Source organism: Pristis pectinata, chromosome 23 (assembly GCF_009764475.1).
Source record: "Pristis pectinata isolate sPriPec2 chromosome 23, sPriPec2.1.pri, whole genome shotgun sequence".
Taxonomy (NCBI): Eukaryota; Metazoa; Chordata; class Chondrichthyes; order Rhinopristiformes; family Pristidae; genus Pristis; species Pristis pectinata.
The window spans coordinates 34123576-34148340 of record NC_067427.1 but is presented as its reverse complement, the minus strand read 5'-3'; the positions used below and the strand labels follow the sequence as shown (position 1 = coordinate 34148340).

Here is a 24765-nt window from a genome sequence, read left to right as displayed (position 1 = left end):
GGTGGTGGTAGATACAATTACAATATTTAAAAGGTATTTGGACAGATACTTGGATAGGAAGGGTGCAGAGGGATACAGGCCTAATTGGGCAAATGGGATTAGCATAACTAGGTGTCATGGTCAGCATGGACGAGGTGGGCTGTAAGGGCCCATTTCTGTGCTGTATGTTTCTGTGATTTTATGAAGTGATTGTATCTAACTCCAGTACCACCTCTGCCAGATGTCAACCACACCCTGTGTGGAGGAGGGGGGGGGGGTTGGTGGAGATGAAGCTTTGCTTTCAAATTCCCTTTAAAACTCCTTCCTCTCACCTTAAACTTACACCCTTTTGCTCTTGATAAGCGTAACATGGAAAGAAGGCCCTATCGATGCCTCTCATAATCTTGTATTCTTCTATCAGGTTACCCCTCAGCCTCTGCCGCGCCGGGGCAAAGAAATCAAGCCTCTCCAATCTCTGATAGAACAGTACAACACAGGCCTTTTGGTGCACAATGTCTGTGCGAGCAGGATGCCAATTTAAACCAATCCTATTTGCCTGCACCAGGTCTCTCCCTCCAGTCCCTGCCTGTTCATGTGCCTGTCTAAATGCCTCTTAAATGTTGCCCTTGTATCTGCTTCCACCACTTTCCCAGGTACCCACCATTTTCTGTGTATCAAGAAAAACAGTTGCCTCGCACATCTCCGTTAAAACTATTCCCCCTAGTATTTGACAATCCCACCTTGGTGGAAATGGCTCTGACAATCTACCCTGTCTCTGCCTCTCATAGTTTTATAAACTTTTATCAGGTAACCCCACAGCCTCTGATGCTTCAGAGAAAATAATGCAACTTTGTCCAACCTCTCCTCATAGATAAGTTTCCAATCCAAGCAACATCTTGGTGAACCTGCGCCCTCTCCAAAGCCTCCACATCCTCCCTTTAATGTGGCGACCAGAACTGCACGCAATACTCCAAATGTGGCCTCACCAAAGTTTTATGGAGCTGCAACATGACCTGCTAACCTTTTATATTAAATGCTCTGACCAATGAGGGCAAGTATATGTATGCTGCCTTTACCACCCGATCCATTAGTGCTGACGCTTTCAGGGAGCAATGGACTTATTCCCCAAGATCCCTCTGCACATCAATGCTCCTAAGGGTCCTCCCATTTACTGTATACTTTCCTCTTGCATTTGACCTCCCAAAGTGCAACACCTGACAATTATCCAGATTAAACTCCATCTACCGTTTCTCTGCCCATATCTCCAACTGATCTATATCCTGCTGTATCCTTTGACAACCTTCCTTACAATCCACAGCTCTGCCAATTTTTGTGTCATCTACTAATCAGCCCACCTACATTTTGTTCACATATATAAAGTACAAAAAAAAACAAGAGGTCCCAGCTTATCCCAACCGTAATGAAGTGCTTTGAGAGGTTGGCTTTGGCATGAATCAACTCATGCCTCAAAGATGACCTGGATCTGCTTCAATTTGCCTACCTCCACAACAGGTCAACAGCAGATGTGATTTCTCTGATTCTTTGCTCTGTTCTGGACCATCTGGACAACATTCTGATGTACATGACCCTCAGAATGGTGTTCATCAACCAGCTCAGTGTTGAACACAATCATCCCATCCAAACTCATCATTAAGCTTCAAGACCTGGGCCTCTGTACCTCCTTCTGCAGCTGGATCCTCGACTTCCTCATCAGCAGACATCAATCAGTGAGGATTGGTGACAACATCTCCTCCTCGCTGACCATCAACACAGGTGCGCCTCAAGGCTGTGTGCTTAGCCCCCTGCTCTACTCCCTATACACACATGACAGTGTGGCTAAGCACAGATTCAAAGTCAAATTCATTACAAATTTGCTGATGACGCCTCTGTTGTTGGACGAATCAAAGGTGGTGATGAGTCAGCTTCCTGGAGCAAGTCAGGACACTTGTTTGAGTGCTGTCACAAGAACAACCTCTTGCTTAACGTCAGTAAAACTAAAGAGCTGATTGTTGACCTCATAAAAGGGGAGGAGGGAGAACATGCGCCAGTCTACATTGGTGGATTAGTTGTAGAGCAAGTTAGCAGCTTTAAATTCCTGGGTGTCAACATATCAGATGATCTGTCCTGGGCCCAGTACATAGATGCAATCACGAGGAAGGTACGCCAGTGTCTCTATTTTCCTAGAAGGTTGAGGAGGTTTGGCTTGTCACCAAACACTCTACCAAACGCTCACAGATGTACTCTGAACATATCCTGACTGGTTGCATCATGGTCTGGTACGGCAATTCAAATGTGCAGGAACGCAAGAAGTCTCAGAGAGTAGTGGACCCAGCCCAAATCATCACAGGCACATTCCTCCTACCATCAGTAGTATCTAGTTGGGGTGCTGCCTCAAGAAGGCAACATCTATCATAGAAACATAGAAAACCTACAGCGCAATTCAGGCCCTCCGGCCCACAAAGCTGTGCCGAACATGTCCCTACCTTAGAGACCCATAGCCCTCTGTTTTTCTCAGCTCCATGTACCTATCCAAAAGTCTCTTAAAAGACCCTATCGTATCCACCTCCACCACTGTTGCCGGCAGCCCATTCCACGCACTCACCACTCTCTGAGTAAAAAAACTTACCCCTGACATCTCCCCAATACCTACTCCCCAGCACCTTAAACCTATGTCCTCTTGTGGCAACTATTTCAGCCTTAGGAAAAAGCCTCTGACGATCTACCTGATCAATACCTCTCATCATCTTATACACCTCTATCAGGTCCCCCCTCATCCTCCGTCACTCCAAGGAGAAAAGGCTGAGTTCTCTCAACCTGCTTTCATAAGGCATGCTCCGCATTCCAGGCAGCATCCTTGTAAAGCTCCTCTGCACCCTCTGTATGTCTTCCACATCCTTCCTGTAGTGAGGTGACCAGACCTGAGCACAGTACTCCAAGTGGGGTCTGACCAGGGTCCTATATAGCTGCAACATTACCTCTCGGCTCCTAAATTCAATCCCATGGTTGATGAAGGACAATACACCATATGCCGCCTTAACCACAGAGTCAACCTGTGCAGCTGCTTTGAGCATCCTGTGGACTCAGACCCCAAGATCCCTCTGATCCTCCACACTGCCAAGAGTCCTACCATTAATACTATACTCTGCCATCATATTTGACCTACCAAATGAACCACTTCACACTTATCTGGGTTGAACTGCATCTGCCACTTCTCAGCCCAGCTTTGCATCCTATCTATATAGTAATATAGATATAATCTATATCCGCTGTAACCTCTGACGGCCCTCCACACTATCCACAACACCCCACCCTTTGTGTCATCCACAAACTTACTAACCCACCCCTCCACTTCCTCATCCAGGTCGTTTATAAAAATCACAAAGAGTAAGGGTCCCAGAACAGATCCCTGAGGTAGACCACTGGTCACCGACCTCCATGCAGAATACGACCCTTCAACAACCACTCTTTGCCTTCTGTGGGCCAGCCAGTTCTGGATCCACAATGCAATGTCCCCTCAGATCCCATGTCTCCTTACTTTCTCCATAAGCCTTGCACGTGGTACCTTATCAAGTGCCTTGTTGAAATCCATATACACTACATCTACTGCTCTCCCTTCATCGATGTGTTTAGTCACATCCTCAGAAAAATTCAATCAGGCTGGTAAGGCAGGACCTGCCTTTGACAAAGCCATGCTGATTATTCCTAATCCTATTATACCTCTCCTAATGTTCATAAATTCTGCCTCTCAGGATCTTCTCCATCAACTTACCAACCACTGAAGTAAGACTCACTGGTCTATAATTTCCTGGGCTGTCTCTACTCCCTTTCTTGAATAAGGGAACAACATCCGCAACCCTCCAATCCTCCGGAACCTCTCCTGTCTCCATTGGTAATGCAAAGATCATCGTCAGAGGCTCCGCAATCTCTTCCCTCACCTCCCACAGTAGCCTGGAGTACATCTCATCTGGTCCCGGCGACTTATCCAACTTGATGGCCTCTAAAAGCTCCAGAATCTCCTCTTTCTTAATATCTACATGCTCAAGCTTTTCAGCCTGTTGCAAGTCATCACTACAATCACCAAGATCCTTTTCCATAGTGAATGCTGAAGTAAAGTATTCATTAAGTACCTCTGCTATTTCCTCTGGATCCATTCACACTTACCCACTGTTGCACTTGATAGGCCCTATTCTTTCACGTCTTATCCTCTTACTCTTCACATACCTGTAGAATGCCTTGGGGTTTTCCTTAATCCTGCCCACCAAGGCCTTCTCACGTCCCCTTCTGGCTCTCCTAATCTCCTTCTTAAGCTCCTTCCTGTTAGCCTTATACTCTTCCAGATCTCTAACATTACCTAGCTGTCTGAACCTTTTGTAAGCTTTTCTTTTTCTTTTGACTAGATTTATTATAGCCTTTGTACACCACGGATCTTGTATCCTATCGTAACTTCCCTTTCTCATTGGAACATCATCAAAGATACCACCATCCGGGCCATGCCATCTTCTTGCAACTACCATTGGGTAGGAGGTACAGAAGCCTGAAGTCCCACATTACCAGGTTCAAGAACAGCAACTTCCTTTCAACCATTCGGTTCTTGAACCAACCTGCACAACCCTAATCGCTACTCGATATAGCAACACTATGACCACTTTGCAGTACAATGGACTTGTTTATGTTCTAATTGTGTTCTTTCGTGTATAATTTATGTTGTTAATTTATGTTTTCCTTGTGAATGTTGTGTCTCTAATGTGCCTGTGATGCTGCTGCAAATACGTTTTTCATTGCACCTGTGCACACGTGCTTGTGCAGACGACGAATTCAACTTTGAATTGTCCTACCTTCTCCTTATCTCCCTTCCTTTCTTTTTTTGTGTATTTTAATGTATGTATAAAATGCCTTGGGATTCTTCGTGATCCAACTTGCCAATGACATATTATGGCCCCTTTTAGTCCTCCTGATTTCCTGTTTAAGTTCTTAACTTTTTCCTTTCAATTCCTCATAGGCCTGTCTGATTTCAGCTTCCTAAACCTTGTATGTGCTTCATTTTTACCTAAATTTATAGCATCTCTTGTCATCCACTGTTTCTGAACCTTGCCATCCTTGTCTCTCCTCCTCACAGAAACATGTTGATCCTGAATTCTGACCAGATAGCCTTTAATTGATTCCCACATGTCAAGTGTGGACTTGCCCAATAACAGCTGCTCCAAATCTACTTTCCCCAATTCTTGCCTAATACTTCTGTAATTAGCCTTCACCCAGTTTAGCACTGGACCCAAGGTCCAGTCTTATCCATAACTATCTGATCACTTGTCCCACTGAAACTCCAATCACTTGGCCAGGCTTATGTCAAGTACGGTTGGCCTATTCACATACTGTGTCGAGAAACCCTCCTGGATGCACTTAACAAATTCTGCCCCATCTAATTTTCTGGAACTAAGTGAGTCCAAGTAAATATTAGAGAAATTAAAGTCACCCAAGAGAACAACCCTGTTGCTTTCACATCTTTCCATAGTCTGCCTACATATCTGTTCTTCTACCTTCCGCTGGCTATTGGGAGGCCTATAGTATAACCCCACCATAGTCATTGCATCTTTCTTCCCGAGCCCTACCCATATTGTCTCACTGGATGAGCCCTCCAGGATGTCCCAAGTGCCGCTTTGACATTCTCCCTGATCAGTAGTGCTGCTCCCCCACCTCATTTACCTCACTCTCCATCACGTCAGAGGTATCAAAATCCTGGAACGTTGAGCTGCCAGTCCTCTTGACTCTTACTATTACTTGCCTCCTTACAATCTTAAAGGTCCTGTCTTTTAACATTCTACCTAATATCCTAAATTCTCTTTGCAGAACCTTATCTCCCCTTCCGCCTATGTCATTGGTACCTATGGACCATGACCTCTGGTTGCTCACCCTCCCCTTTTAGAATGTCCTGTGCCTGCTCAGAGACATCCTTGACCCTGGCTCCAGGGAGGCAACATGCCATCCTGGAGTATCACTCACAGCCACAGGATCACCTGACTAAAGAGTTACCTATCACTTTTGTTTGTCTGGACTTTGCCCTACCCTGCTTTGCAGCAGAACGACTCATGGTGCCACTGATCTGGCTGCTTGTTTGAGAGGTGGACAGCCACAGAAAACTCCTGCAACTGTCTGCTTGCCCCTCTTGGTGGTCACCTGTCTGTCTGGCTGAACCTTTGGTGTGACCACGACCCACCCCCCCACCCCCTCCCCCGGAACTCCTACCTATAACATTCTCCACGTTGCTTATGCACCTCAGTAAGTCCATGTGCTGCACCAGCCAATCCATGCAGTCCAAGAGGAGCTGCAGCCAGACACACTTCCTGCAGGTATAGTCATCAGGGACACTTGACTTCTCCCTGATCTCCCACATCTCGTGAGAGGAGCATACCACTCACTGACTGCTGTTACTGCCCCTTTAATAAATAGTGGACTAAAGCAAAGGAAAAATCTTACCTAGCATTCCCTTATTGCTGCTTGCCTTCCTCACCAAAGCCCACACTTCAACCTCAAGATAGCCCTTCGCAAAATGACCACTCCGAATGAACCTGCCTCCCTTTTATTCCTTGCCAAGACTCTCGGTACCAAAACAAGCAGTTGCTCTCCGAACCCACTCTCCCCATGACTGAGGTCCTCCAATCCAGGCAATATCCTAGTGGATCTTCTCTGAACTCCCTCCTAAACAATCACATCCTTCCTGTAGTGTGGCAACCAGAAATGCATGGAATACTCCAAGTGCGGCTGAACCAGTTGGTGATTTGTTAAATGATAACAGCATTAGATCATTGCATTTAATGAATTTACAGAAATTAAGGAAAATTTTGAGACACTTGAAAGTAAAAAGACATGGCAGCAGAATGATGGACTTCACACAAGCTGAAATTCTGTCGTACCCCCAAGTATTTATTATGTTCCATCCAAGGATTATACATTAAGAAATAAGTCTTTTATATAGCTAAGTATTTTAAAAGGTATAGTTATTTATTGTTGATAACTATTAAATTAATTGCGAAGTTTTTTTTTGTTCTTTACCCTCCCTTCGGTTTTTCCTCCAACCTTCAACCCATTTGTCCCCATGCCATGTTAAGGACTAATAATGTATTAATTCTCCTGACTGCAGTTAAGTGGGATAGCTTCTGGTTTTAGTTTGAAGCCAACTACAGAAGTTTCACTTGGAATCCTTGAAACTGAAGCATTGGACAAGAAGCTTTTAGTTTTCCCTTCAGTCGGGATCATTCTCTTTTTCTACTGACCGAAAGGATTTGATTAAATGGGTTGTATGTGAGCAGATATGTCACTAAAGGAAATCAAGTGACCCTCTGCTGTGGAATGTTTTGTCATCACATTTAAGTATATAATTGTGAAAGCAGTAACCTTTTAAGCATTTTTTTTTCTTGACAGCAACCAAATATTGCAACCGTGACCAAGAAGTTTAGCTACCTGATTGTGAAAAGTGGGATTATCACTTTAACAGTGAGCACTGATCTTAAAGGATACACTTCAGGACAGATCATCCATCTTACTACAGATATCCAAAACAAATCTGGGAAGGATATAGGGAATATTGTCGCCAGTCTCATTCAGGTACTCTACGCTGAATTCTGAGCTTTAACAGTCTTGAATTTTCTGTCAGTCTTTACTGAAGTGACTGCTGTGCATCCATAATTACAGAAAAATGTTAATAAAAGCAACTTCCATTAACAGGACCATTATCAGACAAAAGAATGATGTCAAGCTATTTGAGGAGCTACTTAGGCAGATGGAGAAATTTTGGGAGAGAATTCAAGCTCCAGGCCTTGGAAGCTGAGGCATACCTGTCACAGACACCAAGGTTCTTTTGCACATCAGGGGGTCATTGATGGGTATGTCAGTTGGAATAGTCTATAGGGAAGTAAGTGGGGTAATGAGTCTGATGGGAATGCTCTGAGAACTGGCCCAGATTGAATGACCTCCGATGAGAAAACATGAGAATAAGAACATAGAAATAGGAGCAGGAGTGGACTATATACATGGGGAAAGCAAGAGCTATGAGCCACAGCTTTAGAATAGGGGATTGTCTACTTAAGAAGGATGAAGTATTTTTTTTGCTGAATGTCATGGATCTTTGAATTCTCTACCCTGTGCTATGAGGAAAGATTGGACAAACTTAGGTTGTTTTCTCTGGAGCGGCAGAGGCTGAGAGGAACCCTGGTAGAAGCCCTGGTAGAAGGTTATAGGATTATGAGAGGCATAGGTAGAGCAGACAGCCAGTATCTTTTTCCCAGGGTCAAAATGTCTAATACTTAAGGTGAAAGGGGGCAAGTTCAAAGGAGATGTGTGGGGCAATTTTTTTTTACACAAAGAGTGGTGGGTGCCTGGAATGGGCTGCCAGGGATGGTAGTGGTGGTGGCAGATGCGATAGAGGCTTTTAAGATGCTCTTAGATAGACACATGAATATGCAGAGAATGGAGGGATATGGACGTTTTTGTAGACAGAAGGGACTAGTTTGGGCTTTTAATTAATAGTTTAATTAGTTTGGCACAACATTATGGGCCGAAGGGCCTGTTCCTATGCTGTACTGTTCTATGATCTGTAAAACCCTACTGAATACACTATAAACCATACAACCCTTTGTGCCTATTATGCCATTCAAGAAGGTCAAGATGTGATCTTTGCTTCAGCTCTACCTAAACTCCTATACAGACCAATGAGCTGCCTCTGTCAAGCCTTCATTGTATTCACAGATTCCCCTCCACAGCCCACTAGGCGAGAGAATTCAAAGTCTCATGACCTTCAGTGCAAAAAAAAACCTCATTCTTCTGAAACAGATGATCCCTAATTCTAAAGCTGTGGCTCATAGCTCCAGCTTTCCCCTTTGGAACTTTGTGTTTCACTGGAGGCCCATCAGCAGTTGCTTTAGTGAATGCCCGCACTTGCAGGCTGCTCCCCTCAGAAAATGGGCTCTTTGCCTATATCCTGATCTAGCCACGCCCTCTCCTGCCATCATGAGCTTTCTGTACATTACCAGGTGACAACACTTCCAGGCAAATAAACATACTTAACAGAGTTAAGCTTCCAAGCTACTTTATTAATCCTCGAATATGCTGATTACTTGACATGCATCATTACATTTAAGCTTTACTAGGCTGGGATATTACCCACACACCTGTGAACTGGCCAGATTCGTAATGAGAGGTTTTCCTGACTCGCAGTCCCAGACATCAGGGATTACTTCCTTGCAATGATTGGTCTGTGGAGTTGTTGCTCCTGATATCTTCAATCCTCCTTTTGTACAATTTCTTCGAAAACTTCTCTGTTCTTCTGTCCAGTCCTGTTACTCCGTTGTTGTTCCACTGCTTTCCCCCATCACCACTGGTAATGCTCCCATACATCAATTGGACAAACACCATCTGTTTCCTTCACATGGAAAGCTACTGGACAAGTGGGCAGCATCTACTTCCTTTACATGGTATCGGATCGCTCAGCCGCTCATACAATCCTGAGGTCTCAACAATTACATTGTCTGTGTCTTTGACCCCAAGTCAGAACCTCTGTTCAGCCAGATCCTTGACAAAAAGAGCTCTGCTCCTCAGCCTGACATCTCCAGCTACATTTCCATTGGGCTCATCGTCTCACTGGGATTTCCCAGCCCTTGATTAAATGGAAAGACCAATTACCAGTGACATGTGCACACTTGGACTACTACTGATGGTGGGGAGCACATCTGTGCTGCCTTGTCATCGAACCCTGACTGTCCCAAGGTTAGCTCGAAGGCTCCTGGATTAACTTTATTTTTCCCTGCCTCCCACTCTTTATTCTGCGGGATTATTTTTCCTCTCGCAGATTGTGAATTTCAGGAATAAAATTGTTCACCCCACTGTGTGCTGTGTGCCCATAGCAAACTCACCAAAGCCAATGAAGAGTGGTGCCAGTCTCCCTGATATCTCCCTTTTAAACATCTATCTCAAACTCTGAGATGTTCCCAAATGAAATAGCATTTCATAACATTCAAGCTGGGCAAAGCTCACAAAATGGGTATCATTTTTTAATATTTAAAAGAAAACAAATGACTACATAGTGTATGACTCTTCATTTACATCGTGAGTAGCGTGCTTCCAGGGCAACTTGTTAAACATTCAGAAACTTCAAAATGGAGCATCGGAGGCTGAGGGGTGAGCTGGTGGAAGCTGATAAAATTATAAGAGGCATAGATAGGGTAGATGGTCAGTATCTTTTTCCCAGGATAGAAATGTAAAATACTAGACAACATAGGTTTAGGCTGAGAAGGGGAAAGCTTAAAGGAGATGTGCAGAGCAAGTTTTTTTTTACATAGAGAGTGGTAGTTGCCTGGAACACCCTGCCAGGGGTGGTGGCATTTAGCCATAGAATCATAGAACAGTACAGCACTATACAGGCCCTTCAGCCCACCATGTGGTGCCGACCTTTAAACCATGCCTAAGACTATCTAACTCCTTCCTCCCACATATCCCCCTATTTTAAATTCCTCCATATGTTTATCTAACAATCTCTTGAATTTGACCAACGTACCTGCCTCCACCACTACCCCAGGCAGTGCATTCCATGCCCCAACCACTCTCTGGGTAAAATACCTCCCTCTGATATCTCCCTTGAACTTCCCACCCATTACTTTAGAGCCATGCCCTCTTGTATTGAGCATTGGTGCCCTGGGAAAGAGGCACTGACTGTCTACTCTATTCCTCTTAATATTTTGTATACCTCTATCATGTCTCCCCTCATCCTCCTCCTCTCTTAAGAGTAAAGCCCTAGCTCCCTTAGTCACTCCTCATAATCCATACTCTCCAAACCAGGCAGCATCCTGGTAAATCTCCTCTGCACCCTCTCCAATGCTTCCACATCCTTCCTATAATGAGGCGACCAGAACTGGACACACTGCTCCAAATGTGGTCAAACCAGAGTTTTGTAGAGTCGCATCATTACCTCACGGCTCTTAAACTTGATCCCACGACTTATGAGTGCTAACTTCCCATAAGCTTTCTTAACTACCCTATCCACCTGTGAGGCAACTTTCAGTGATCTGTGGCTATGAACCCCCAGATCCCTCTGCTTCTCCACACTCCCCAGAATCCTGCCATTAACCTTGTACTCCGCCTTGGAGTTTGTCCTTCCAAAGTGTACCATTTCTCAGCCCAGCTCTGCAACCTATCAATATCCCTCTGCAGTCTTCAACCGTCCTCCACACTATCCACAACACCACCGACCTTTGTGTCGTCTGCAAGCTTGCTAACCCACCCTTCTACTCCCTCATCCAAGCCATTAATAAAAATCATGAAAAGTAGAGGTCCCAGAACCGATCCTTGTGGGACACCGCTAGTCACAGCCCTCCAATCGGAATGCACTCCCTCCACCACAACCCTCTGCTTTCTACAGGCAAGCCAATTTTGAATCCACACAGCCAAACCTCCCTGGATCCCATGCCCTCTGACCTTCTAAAGAAGCCTACCATGTGGAACCTTGTCAAACGCCTTAATAAAATCCATGTAGACCACATCTACTGCACTACCCTCATCAATCTGCCTGGTCACCACCTCAAAGAATCCTATCAGGCTTGTGAGACATGATTTTCCCTTCACAAAGCCATGCTGGCTGTCCCTAATTAGTCCATGATTTTCTAAATGCTCATAGATCCTATCTCTAAGAATCCTTTCCAACAGCTTGCCCACCACAGACTTAAGGCTCACTGGTCTATAATTCCCTGGACTATCCCTACTACCTTTTTTGAATAAGGGGACAACATTTGCCACCCTCCAACCCTCCGGTACCATTCCCATGGACAACGAGGACCCAAAGATCCTAGCCAACAGTTCAGCAATCTCCTCCCTTGCCTCACAGAGCAGCCTGGGGAATACTCCGTCAGGCCCTGGGGACTTATCTGTCCTAATATTTTCTAACAGCTCCAACACATCCTCCCTCTTGATATCAACATGCTCTAGAACATTAACCTTACCAACACTGTCCTCAGCATCATCAAGGCCCCTCTCCTTGGTGAATACTGAAGAGAAGTATTCATTGAGAACCTCACCCACTTCCACAGCTTCCAGGCACATCTTCCCACCTTTGTCTCTAATCAGACCTACCTTCACTCTTGTCATCCTTCTGCTCTTCACATACGAGAGAAAAGCCTTGGGATTCTCCTTAACCCTCGTCGCCAAGGCCTTTTCATGTCCCCTTCTTGCTCTCCTCAGCCCCTTCTTAAGTTCCTTCCTTGCTACCCTATATTCCTCAAGAGCCCTATTTGATCCTTGCTGCCTACACCTTATGTATGCTGCCTTCTTCCTCCTAACTAGTTATTCCACCTCTCTTGTCACCCGTGGTTCCTTCACCCTGCCATTCTTTCTCTGCCTCACTGGGACAAATTCATCCCTAACATCCTGCAGGAGATCCCTGAACAACGACCACATCCCCATAGTACATTTCCCTTCAAAAATGTCATCCCATTTACTCTAGCAAGTTCTAGCCTTATAGCCTCATAATTTGCCCTTCCCCAATTAGATATTTTCCTGTCCTCTCTGCTCCTATCCTTAGGGTTAAGAGGCTTTTCGATAGCCACCTGAATATGCAGGGAATGGAGGGATTAGTTTAATTCGGCATCATGCTCAGCACAGACATCTTCGGCCAAATGACCTGTTCCTGCGTTGCACTGTTCTATGTATAAATAACTGAAAGCTTTTTAACACTTAAACACTTCAGCCCTCTGAAAGGTCTTTTTGTGCCTCCTTGGACCTCTGTATTCTTAGACACAGAATTCCTACGTATAACAAGGAGTAGACTATTTTGTCCCTCTAGTCTTTATCACCTTTCAATTAGATCAGAGTTGAGAAATTTTCTTTGCCTAAGATAAATTTACTGCAGAACATTATTAAAGCCAATATTTTGCTTGAGTTGGATTCCTTATCACAGGAACAGCAGTTTTTGAATGAGTGCATTGGATTATACTAGTTTTAAAGAAGCTGTCCTCTTTTGTCTTGTCACTTTGTTTCAGAAAGTTACCTATAAATCAAAGCGAATAATCTATGACCTGCGGGCAATTGCAGAGGTTGAAGGGTCAGGAGTAAAGTCTTGGAAACAAGCAGAATGGAAGGAGCAGATCATCGTGCCGCCCTTACCTCAGTCATCTCTGCATGGTTGTAATTTAATACAAGTGGATTATTTCATTCAGGTGAGGACAATGTTATTTACTATCTAATCCATAATTGTACACTGTCTAATCACTTTTCCTTTGGCCTGCTTTCCTGAAACTATAACTAATAATTAAATTTGAGATTGCTGACCTTGGTACTTGCTGTGCAAATACAAAAGTTTGTAGCATAAAGCACATTGGTGATTCAGCATTCTGCAAGGATGACTGGGAGTTACTGAGCATGCTTAAAATAATAAAGCAGCAAACAGGAGCCAGCATAGAAGATATTAGGATGTGCTTGATTGAAAGGTAGGTTTTAAGTGTCTGAAAGGAGTACAAAGGCTGTGAGCTTGAGTGGTTTCTGAACGGAATTCCTAAGTTCAAGACTTAAATGGCTGAAGATGTGTTTTGGAGGGACCAGTGTTGGAGAGATGTTGAGGTCTTGATGGATTGTAGGGTGTGAGGAGGCGATAAGCATAAGCGATGAACAAACCAGGCTCTGAACACAGTGACAGGAGCTTAACATTGTGGCTTTGTGGTGAATTGGGTTTGGTGAATGTCAGTTTACAGGCACCAGGTTTTGGGAGGAAGGAACTTCAGGAAGAAGCTAGCAAGCAATTTATCAAGAGTTACAATGGTCAAGTCCGGAGCAGTCAACGTAATGGATGGACATTTCAGCAGCATGTGTGCTGAGTTAAATGCAGTGTAACAGAGGCAGTTGCTGAAAGGATAGTGTTGGCTACTCAACTCTGGATCAGAAAGGATGTCGCTGTTGTAGACTCTCATTTGACCTTGGGAAGGGTTTGCGGTTGGCTGGTAAGGAATGCGTTTGCAGGAGTGGTTTTGCTATTCTCAGTGCTAAACTGGAAGAAACATTGTCTCATTCAAGACTGTGTATCAGATGGTGTTAAATCAGATGCTGTATCAGGGGCCGAGATATGATGACAAGGTAGGTAACGTTAACATAGATGTGGAATCTAATGTGGTTTCCATGGCATTGCAGAGACTGAGGTGAGACAGCAGTAGACGGATTGTTGCTGGAAGTTCTCTGGTAATGACCAGATAGGTAAGAGCTGAACCAGGTCAGGGCATTCCACTAAATTGGATCACAGAAACAAAGCGTTGAAGCATGTTGGTGCAGTCAAATGTATGATGTACTACAGGTCAACACGAATAAGGCTGGTTGGTGTTCGGTAGTCAGTCGCATTATCATTGACTGTTATCTGTAGTGCATTTGTCCAAAAAATTAATCCTGTCTGATCAATTAGATGTGAATTGTAAGGGCTACGTATAAACAAATAGTGCATTACAATATTGCAGTTGTTTTCTAGTCAGATTTGCAATGAGGAAATCACTGAAACTACTTTTTGTTCAATGTGCATTTGCCAGTTTTCCACCTTGAGTAGCCCAATAGTGCAGGACATTTGGGTTCACTGGTTGTTTTCATTATCCAGTTTTTCTTTGTTTTTTTAACTTTGTTTATTTGAATCTTTCAGCCTCTTGCCTTCCCATTCCCGGCTGGATTCTTTAATTGACTAATGCACAATCAGAAGTCATTGTGTTTCACATATCTACATAACGAACAAACCCCAGCACAACGTTTTGGATAATTCTAATTTACTCACACCAACTCAGATCTATTATTTATTTCAAGCTACTGCTGAACCTTTCCCTGGTCACTCCTGCCAACTATTACTAACCCATTGCCCACCTACTAATGTTGCAGTCTGTGTCACCATACCCTGTCCACTGTTCCCTATCCAAAGGCCTTGGAACCTTTCAGCAAACGATTACTGAGTATCACTCATACTCTCACAACACAACTTCCTCCCCCTGGCTTTTCCTGTCATGCCCAATTAACGTCCACCCTGATTTTATCATTCCCCTCAAAAACTGCCCCATACTTTTCCCTATCCACTGTACCAACTTTCGTTGTCTAGTTTTACACGTGAAGAAAAGTCCTTTGGATGTGATACCAAAGTCTGCTGAATTTCATTTGTGGAAAAAAGGTTGATTACAGAGTGCACAATTTTGCAGCTGGTGATTTCCCAGCCCAAGCAACCTCCACTGGCGCAAGTGTTTTCCAGCTGCATATACTGACACAGTATATTAATGTGCGTTATATGCAATTGGTAGGTCACACCCCTATAATGTTTTATTACTAAGTGTGACATTGATGGAACTGAGGATTAGCCATTTGAGAATGAAGGAACAGGATTTGTTACATTTTTGGAAGCTGAATGGTAGTTACTGAGGATGGGAAGTATGCAGTGGGGGAGTGATTAGGCCAAATACCAGAGGCGCAGGAAATCCGAATGCATTCCTGTTCCCAACAGGCAGTCTCTCAGCTTTAAATTCCTGGGCAATAACATATTGGATGACCTGTCCTGGGTCCAGCACACAGAAGGCACGACAGTATCTTTACTTTCTTAGGAGGTTCAGCTTGTCACCAAACACTTTAACAAGCTTCTACAGATGTACTGTTGAAAGTATCCTGACTGGTTGCATCACGGTCTGGTATGGCAATTCACGTGTAGGAATGCAAGAAGCTGCAGAGAGTAGTGGACCCAGCCCAACGCATCATGCGCACATCCCTCCCCACCATCGGTAGTATCTACATGAGGTGCTGCCTCAAGAAGGCAGCATCTATCATCAAATATCTCCACCATCCGGGCCATGCCATCTCGCTGCTACCATCGGACAGGAGGTACAGAAGCCTGAAGTCCCACACCGCCAGGTTCAAGAACAGCTACTTCCCTTCAACCATTCAGTTCTTGAACCAACCGGCACGACCCTAATCACTGCCTCTGTATAGCAACACCATGACCGTTTTGCACTACAATGGATTTTGTTTTTGTTCTCATTATTCTTAAATAATCCTGTTTAATTTATGTTTTTCTTGTGAATGTTGCATCTCTAATGGTCTGTGCCTGTGATGCTGTCGCAAGTAAGTTTTTCATTGCACCTGTGCACACATGGACTCGTGCACATGGCAGTAAACTCGACTTTGACTCTCCAGCATGGATCACTGCAGCACACTCGGAACTTTGCCAATCACTGGCAAATTTTCTGGATTATTGGATGTTACTCTTATTGATAGCCCAAATAGATGTTCCCCTATTATAAATTTTCCAGTGGACCTGGTGAGTTTAAAGGGAGCACAGGAGACTGGGAGATGCTGAACCATCCGCATTTCTAAATAGATCACAGGTTATTGGAATCTTACCGTAGTCGATAAACAGGAATGAAATTGCTGCCATTTATGTCATGTTTTCACTGGCCTCTCCACCTCCCCCCCCCACTCCACCACCTCTGAATCTCACCTGCTGTGCTGGCTGAATGTGGCCAGTTCACCACAAACCCAGGAACAAAGGCAGCATTTTTTCATTTCTACTGCAGAGTTCTACTGATTATTTTATTGCTTAAAGGGTTGTACGGAAAAACAGGAGTAAAATGAGACTGTTTTTGTGTTTTGCAGGTTTCTGTCCGATCACCAGAGGTTTTAGTCAGCTTGCCCATTTATATTGGAAACATTGCAATTAATAGTCCACCACTGACACCATCCAGGCAGCCCCAGCTTCCAGTGGCAGTGATACCCACAGCTCCTCCAGCTGAGGAAGTTGGGGCAACAGGTTACCAGCCCATGGATAGCATCATCCTTCCAACCAAAAGCCATTCTCAGCAGCAGACTTTGTCACCTCAAGCTTTGAGCTACACGTCAGGCTTTGAAAGTGATGCCAGTGCACAGGTCCCTGTTCCTAGGCTTTGTATTTCAACTGGTGCTACAGTCCCATACTATGCAGATGGACCTGTTGTTGCAGATCTCACCGAAAACCCTCTGATTTTACCTCCTGAGTATAGTATGTGGGCCCAGCCGTTTGGTGAGTTGTTTTCCTCTTACTATAAATCTAAAGTGCATGGAGCTATTTATAGTTATCTATTTTGATGACATTTTGCTAAATAAATAGTGCCTTAATAAAAATAGCCAAATTAGAGATTTCTTTCTTCACATGTGGGCAGTCTTGTGTTTTAAAGATTTCTGAATGTTTGAGAACATTATTTAAGGGAAAACAGCAAAGGATATATAATTTGATTGTTGTCTTTTAACAGAGCCTCCCCCCACATATGAAGAGAGTTGCAGCAGTGCTAATTCCAGCATGAGTGCAGGAAACTAATCTGCAACAGACTTCAAAAGGTGTACTGCTGTTTGCGTACAGAAATGCCTTTTAGTGACGTTTTACAGAAAAGCACAACCTGACTTTACTGATGCACCACTGCAAATGCATTGTTAGTTAGATGCATTATCAACACTCTCAGATATTTCTCCAGCTTTGAGTGCTATGTGCAATGTCTGCCTACTTACTGTTCCCTTGCTGGAAGCACAAACTATTTTGCTGTAATAATCTGTGTTCTTTCCTTATGAGTATTTTTGGGATGAAGAGCATTGAAGGGTTAAAATATAAATATTAAAAGCCTCCAGTTTCATGTATATAAATAAATATAATTGTACTTTTGCTGAACAGCTCCACCTTATTATAGGCTGTTTATTTAATCAGTCTAGTTATAAAGAGTAAGCTGAAAATTATAGACAACCCTGAGCCTTAAGAACCATGAAGAAGTGATGATGCTTGCTCCTTTAACTTGCTTGTTTGGGTGAAGGGATATCTGTGATTATAGGTGGACTGTATGCAATAGGAATTCAATTCCAATTCTGATCAAGTTTGAGCCTTCTTTTATACTTATCTGTGTAGTGGGTTATTTACACCATACGCTGTAACAACTGAGCTGATGTATGCTGGCCTTTTGGAAGGACCAGTACTAACCAAAATGCATTAACGATCCTTTCATCTTGAAGTGTTACGTTGCACCGTTTGAATATTTTCTGAAAGAGAGAGAGAGAGATCCATATATTCTGTATTTATATAGTGTACGTCTGCTAAGTTGTAGTATCATCTTTAAACTAGCACGTAAAAATGGCAAGTTCAGAATTCTGCATGAATAATTTCATTATTATAACTTGAGCCTTATTGAAGTCCGTTGAAAGCCAAACCACTCACTGGAATGTTTACTTAAAACATCTTTTTTAACTACTGTATTTGTAACCTTCAGGATTTTTTATGTGCACAATTTGAAGAAGTGCTATGTAACATTTAACCTCTTAAGCACAGGTTTAGTACTGAAATATATTTTAGTGGTTGAACCAAGAAACCTGCAGTCTGTTGCAAGTCACCTGTAGGTAAATGGTTTCTCTGGAAATAAATTTCCCTTTTACTAACAGCTAAAAAATGAGACTGTGCACTTAGATACAGGGAGCCTAGGAGCATTTAAACTTAATTTTTCACATTGATGCATAGAGTTTGAATTTACATAATGTTGCTTTTTGAATAAATTCCTTATGCAAGCTCTTGGTCAGCTCGTGTGGTGCAGTACCACCATGAGTACTGGCTGGCTGCTTTTCCTTCAGGGCAAAGCTTCCATCAGTACTTTGGAGAACATTTACAGAAGGGCATAGATTTATGAAAGGGATGGATTGGGAGGAAGTTTGACTCTGGCAGAAATTACTGGGTATCACTCTTGAAGAGGATTCAACAAGTGATGTAGGGACATTGCTGAATCTGAAAATAATTACTTTTATTTGCTAGCACCACATTGTCCTATTATTGAACTTAGTTCAAGGTACATTCATTGCTAGATTCTTATGGAGTAAAGTACAATATAATGTCTTGAAACTGGTGATGCTGGTGGTCAAGCTCACTCTCATTTTGCTGCTATTCATATGTGACAGATGGGATCTGAATTTATTCTAGTGACAGTTTTGTTAAAACAGATTTGTTCACTGAAGAGTATTTTCCTTTGCAAGGCTGAAAATGAGGCTGAACTAATTTTAATCTTTCACTATTATAATATGTATTTTTAACTTGATTTGCTTACATTTTGTAAGAAAAAAATGAAGGGAACTATGACTTTTTATCAACTATTTGTTACTGTTGGCCCATAATTTCCAACTTTCATGACCTTGTTTCATATATTTGATTCTATTGTATATATGTATTCTCTTATCTATATATAGGTACAAATTATAAATATTTTTAACTAATTCCAAAGTTGCTGCAGTACATGCGTCAGGTGGAATTTGTAGAGCATATATTGAATTCCATGGATGATGATAGAAATCTGTGAAACACATTGCTCCTCTGATTTTTTTCCGTATCCCACCTCTCCTCACAAGCACCATATCTAAATAGTAAATAAGCGAAGCTTTCACACATATGCAGTGTGTTAGGAATTGTCCAGGTTATGGAAAAGGGACAGTGTTTCACAAAATTCATCTTACTGTCCAATTATTCCTTTTGCAGATTGCACTAATGTGGGCACTACAGCCTGATTAAAAGATGTATTTTGGGAATTTGGGGAAGAAGGGAAGGGTATTGCTGTCCAATGTGCCGTGGAATAACTGGATGGAAACTTGAGCTCTGCAGTAGAGCTGCACAAGTTGTTGAGTGGCACAGAGTCATTGGTCTGTGGTCGACAAGGAAGGGAAGCAAATCGAGTGGAGGTACAGTAGTGAGGGAATGTGCAGTGGCATCCTGTACTCTTCCTAACAGCTTTGCTGCTGCTTTAATACATGTTCAGCTTTACCACAGATGGTGCCCAAGTAGAGTAACCCAAGAGCAGACAAAATGCAGGAAATTTATCACCCTCTCTTACAGGTCACTATATGTTTTGTTAAATGTGCTCTGCAAAAATGAACTAATCATTTGGTAGCTGCTTCCTGCTCATCTGATCTAGAATTACTGGAAAATGTTTATATTTTAAAGCAGATTTTATTAGGAAAAACTCAGGACTTGCAGATCTCACCATAAACTGTAGAAAACAAAATATTGCAAAACTCCACTGGCTTTCCCTTGACCATCCAAAGGAGCTGAACTGTCATGTACCTGCTGTGATGTGTAAACTGTTCCTGACTTGAATATTTGACTTGAAGGGTTGAAAATAAAGGTCACGTATACTAAATGTGGCTAACTTAGGGGAAGACTTTCTTACTTTAAATCGTAACAATGTGTTTCTTAATAAAGACCAAAGGTGTCCAAAGCACTTCGTGTTTTTATAACAGTCGACCACTGTATTCTCTCGCGGTCTCTAGCCTAGAGAAATGAGAGGGAACTGTGAGCTAATGTGTAGCCATAGTCATCAGAGGTGTACAGCACAGAAACTGGGCCTTTGGCCCATCATGTTCATGCCAATCTTTCTGCCCACCTTCACTATTCCCATTGGGACTGTCTCCGTCTATACCTTGCCTATTTAAGTGCCTGTGTGAATGCCTCTTAAATGTAGTGATTGTATCCAACTGCACCACCCCCAGAAGTGAGTTCTGGGTATCAACCACTCTGTTTCTTAAAGACTTTCCCCTCAGATCCGCTTTGAAACTCCTTCCTCTCAACCTCTGCCCTCGTGTTTTTGATATCCCCTACCATGGGGAAAAAATGACCAACTACCTTGTATCTGTCATAAGTTTATATTCTGTGGTCTGGTCACCCCTCAGCCTCCATCACTCCAGGGAAAACAAGCCCAGCCTGTCCAGTCTCTCCCCATAACTAAAGTTCTCCAGTCCAGGCGAATCTCCTCTGCATCCTCTCTAGCGCAGCCACATCCTTCCTACAGTGTGGTGACCAGAACTGCACACAGCACTCCGCTCATACAGCATAGAAACAGACCCTTCAGCCCATCATGTCTATGACAACTATTAAGTACCCACCTATGATTTGGTGATTCAAGTGCATTCCAGATTGCAACCAGCCTCCCGGTGAAAAAATTCTTCCTCTGATCTCTAAACCTCTTACTCCTCACCTTAAACATTTGCACTCTGGTCTTGGACACCTGCCTTTAGGAAATGTTTCTTGCTGTCTACCTTTATCTATGCCCCTCATAATGTGGTACACTTCTGTCATGTCCCCCTCAACCTTCACTGCTCCAAGGAAAACAAACCCAGTCCCTCCATAAAGGAAATATCCCATCTCCGGCAACATCCTGGTAAATCTCCTCTGCAATCTCTCCAGAGCAATCGCATCCTTCTTATAGTGTGGCGATCAGAACTGCACACAATATTCCATCTGTAGCTTAACTAATCTTTTATGATGTTGTACCTAGTCATTCCTGCTCTTATAACCTCTGGGCTGGCTGATGGAGGCAAGCATCCTGTAAGCCCCTTCATCGCCCTATCTATCTGTGCTGCCACCTTCAAAGATCTTTGGACTTGCACACCAAGGTTAGTATGTTTCTCAATTCTGTCTCGGGCCCTAGCAATCATGGTATATGCCTTACCCTTATTAGAGTCTCCCTCCACCCCCCCCCCCCCCCCCAAAACTCTATCCCCTCAAGCATATCAGGATTAAATTCCATCTGCCATTTCTCTGCCAGTTTATCATCTGATCAATATCCTGCTGTGGCCTCAGACTACACTCCTCAAACCGACATCACCAATTTTCATGTCATCTGCAAACTTACTAATTATACCTCCTACATTCACATCTAAGTTGTTAATGTGCATAACAGCAAGTGTCGGTACTGGGTAACTTGAAGTTAGGATCACCCTCGAAGTAATGTAAGAGAACCTTTTCTGCTAGGGCTGCCTTCTACATAGAACAGTAGCTATTGCAATCAAAAATCCTTCAAGGAGTTCAAGAAAGGTAGAAACTAGCCACCTGATGGATACTTGCTGATCAACTGCTTCAAGTATCTTTAGTGAATGAAAGAGTTAAAGGTAGAATTACCCACCTGTTACTCAGCCGTCACCCCGTTCACTGAAGCCCCCTTGCTCACCAAAACCTGCACCGAGACTGCTCCACTCCGGGGTCAGCTGTGCAAAATAGAAAATAGCATTTTCTGAAACCTCGCCAATCTAAGAGTATGTCCAATTGGATTTTAAAATGTTACTCAATTATATATTGGCTAATTGAACATGGCATAAAAGTTGCTCTTGGACTTTCTCATCCAGTGCCAGATAGAAGAACTTGGCAAGCTGGAGACATTACAAACAATTGATTAATAGCTTCTTACTACTACTGCAATCATAGAACATAGAACAATTACAGCACAATTCAGGCCCTTCAGCCCACAAAGCTGTGCCGAACATGTCCCAACCCTAGAAATTACTAGGCTTACCCATAGCCCTCTATTTTACTCAGCTCCATGTACCTATCTAACAGTCTCTTGAAAGACCCTATCGTATCCGCCTCCACCACCATTTCCGGCAGCCCATTCCACTCACTCACCACTCTCTGAGTAAAAAAACTTACCCCTGACATCTCCTCTATATCTACTCCCCAGCACCTTAAACTTATGTCCTCTTGTGGCCACCAATTCAGCCCTGGGGAAAAGCCTCTGACTATCTACCCTATCAATACCTCTCATCATCTTGTACACCTCTATCAGGTCCCCTTCATCCTCCATCTCTCCAAGGAGAAAAGGCCAAGTTCCCTCAACCTGCTTTCATAAGGCAATCTCCGCATTCCAGGCAGCATCCTTGTAAATCTCCTCTGCACCCTCTCTATGGCTTCCACATCTTTCTTGTAGTTAGGCAACCAGAACTGAGCACAATACTCCAAGTGGGGTCTGACCAGGGACCTATATAGCTGCAACAATACCTCCCAGCTCCTAAATTCAATATAAAGATCAGGAGAAGTCTACAGGTAATTTTGCATTCCACCTTGCCAAGGTATTGTGTGCTGCATTGGAGGAAAATCTGCCGGAAAATGTTTCTCCCTTTGGGCTCAAGTCCATTGGCAGAATAGTGTGTGTAGTCCCGTTCATGTCTGGAAAATTAAAGCATTTGTATGGGAGAGGAAGGAGATGAAGTAGCTCTTGTGTTGATGTATTCCACAGTTGGAAAGTGTGGGCTGCTAAAGTATGTTGGAAAGTTGCACCAGTCATTTAAAAAAGGAGAAATTCATACTCCAAGCTGTTTTCCTGCACTCTAACCAAAGGGATTATAGTTTAAAATGTTGTCAGTATTGTGTGCCTTTTTATACTACTTAGGATAGCAATAGAAGCATTCCTCTTGTGTTTATGCTGCCTCATTAGGAACTAAAATCCAGTGAAAATTCTAGTCATTTATATCTTATCTCAGTACATTACTTGGTCTTTTTTTCTTTGTTACAACTTGGGAAAGCTATTCTCTCCCCACTATCTTCATTCCTGTTATGGTATTAACTTTGAATTTTAATCATGTTTTATCAACTTTAGTCTTATGCACTGGAGTAAATTATTGCCTTAGTCACATAATGTAATTTGATCCATCCATGGGATTAACAAATTAGAACATGCAAGTCCACTCAAAGTAGATATGATCATGAAGCAAACCAACCACATTTTAACCAGGATGCAATTCACAGAACTATGGATTGTGTTGGAAATTGAATGAGATAAATATAAAGCAAAAAAATTGTTCAGACTAATTCCTCAATAGTAAAATTACTAACAAGTAGAAATCCTCCTTGAGTGTTTAAGATAAAATTACTTCTGTAATTGTTGGCTTAACATTTTTGTCAATTACAACCACATTTTTAAACTTATTCAGCATGCATTTCCTGAGTTTGATTTAGAGCACCTTTTTTGTTTTCAGAATCAAACTTTATAATCACAGCATGTTTTTTATTATAATTAGTATTTCCAAAGTACTTTTGCACAAGCAGTTTTCTGAGTGTGCAGGGGCATGAATAGTTGTTTCCCAGAAATAGAACAACTTATTCCAACTCATAACAGCACAAGCTCCTGTATGTCACTTTGTCCCAATGAATGAACTCTGGAATTTTTTGCTCATTTTCTTTCCCACCTTATGATGTCCGGAATGTTCGTTTCTCACCATCGTGTCAATTAAAGTAGCTGAAGTTTTGAAAAATCTAATGTTTAAATGTTTTCAGTAATGCCCCCCCCCTCACAGTTTTATATTATTTTCCTGAAAATAGGACTGGATTTACACAGGACTCATTCCAGTACAACAGTTTTTATACGGTGTTGAGAAGGGAAATGGCTTTAAACAGTGCTGAAGCACACTTTGAGCTCATAGCTTTATGAACTTGCCTTTCACCTTTTCCTGTGGTAATTATTCTCATTTTGAACTCTTCATAGAATGCATTGATGTCATATTTTTCCCCTGCAATGTTTTTGTAATAAACAAATATTGATGCACTTTAGTGTTTTAGAATTTCATGTAATTGTTTGAAAATGTAAATTGAATAATCAAGCACCATACTAATAAATTTTTTAAAGTAATCGTTGCTGTGTCTGTTGATGAAATGTAGAATATAGAAAGTCGTCTAACCCTAAAATTGCCCTTTTGGAGAATGACATTTAGCAGTGAATGATGAGTCGTCCTCCTGTTGAAGATTGCTTGTTTTTTTATCAATACCTTAAACAAAAGCAGCCCCTCAGGATCGAAGATGACTCAACTCTTATGGGTTCTGAGAAGGATAATGGGGCCAATGTGGGACAAGTGTGTGGTAGTTTGCAAGGTGGTGCACTTCCACAGCTCATACTGGGATTCTTTGTGCTCCTAACTTGCTGAGACTAGTTCATTCTATAATGCAAGGTTCACTTCATGGAGACAGCACCCCTCCACAGGGTGCATCTCACA

The 24765-nt window shown here is 42.8% G+C and overlaps 1 protein-coding gene across 1 annotated transcript in view; it reads left to right on the top strand.

The window, feature by feature from the left end:
- The window catches only part of LOC127582151 (arrestin domain-containing protein 1-like), a 95366-nt gene extending 70962 nt beyond the window's left edge, over window positions 1-24404 (top strand). The window contains exons 5-8 of the mRNA XM_052037200.1: window positions 7396-7578; window positions 12996-13172; window positions 16612-17014; window positions 17244-24404. Coding sequence (XP_051893160.1) covers window positions 7396-7578; window positions 12996-13172; window positions 16612-17014; window positions 17244-17308 — 828 coding nt within the window. The 3' untranslated portion in view covers window positions 17309-24404. The remainder of the gene's footprint in view (window positions 1-7395; window positions 7579-12995; window positions 13173-16611; window positions 17015-17243) is intronic.
- Window positions 24405-24765: the final 361 nt, after the last annotated feature.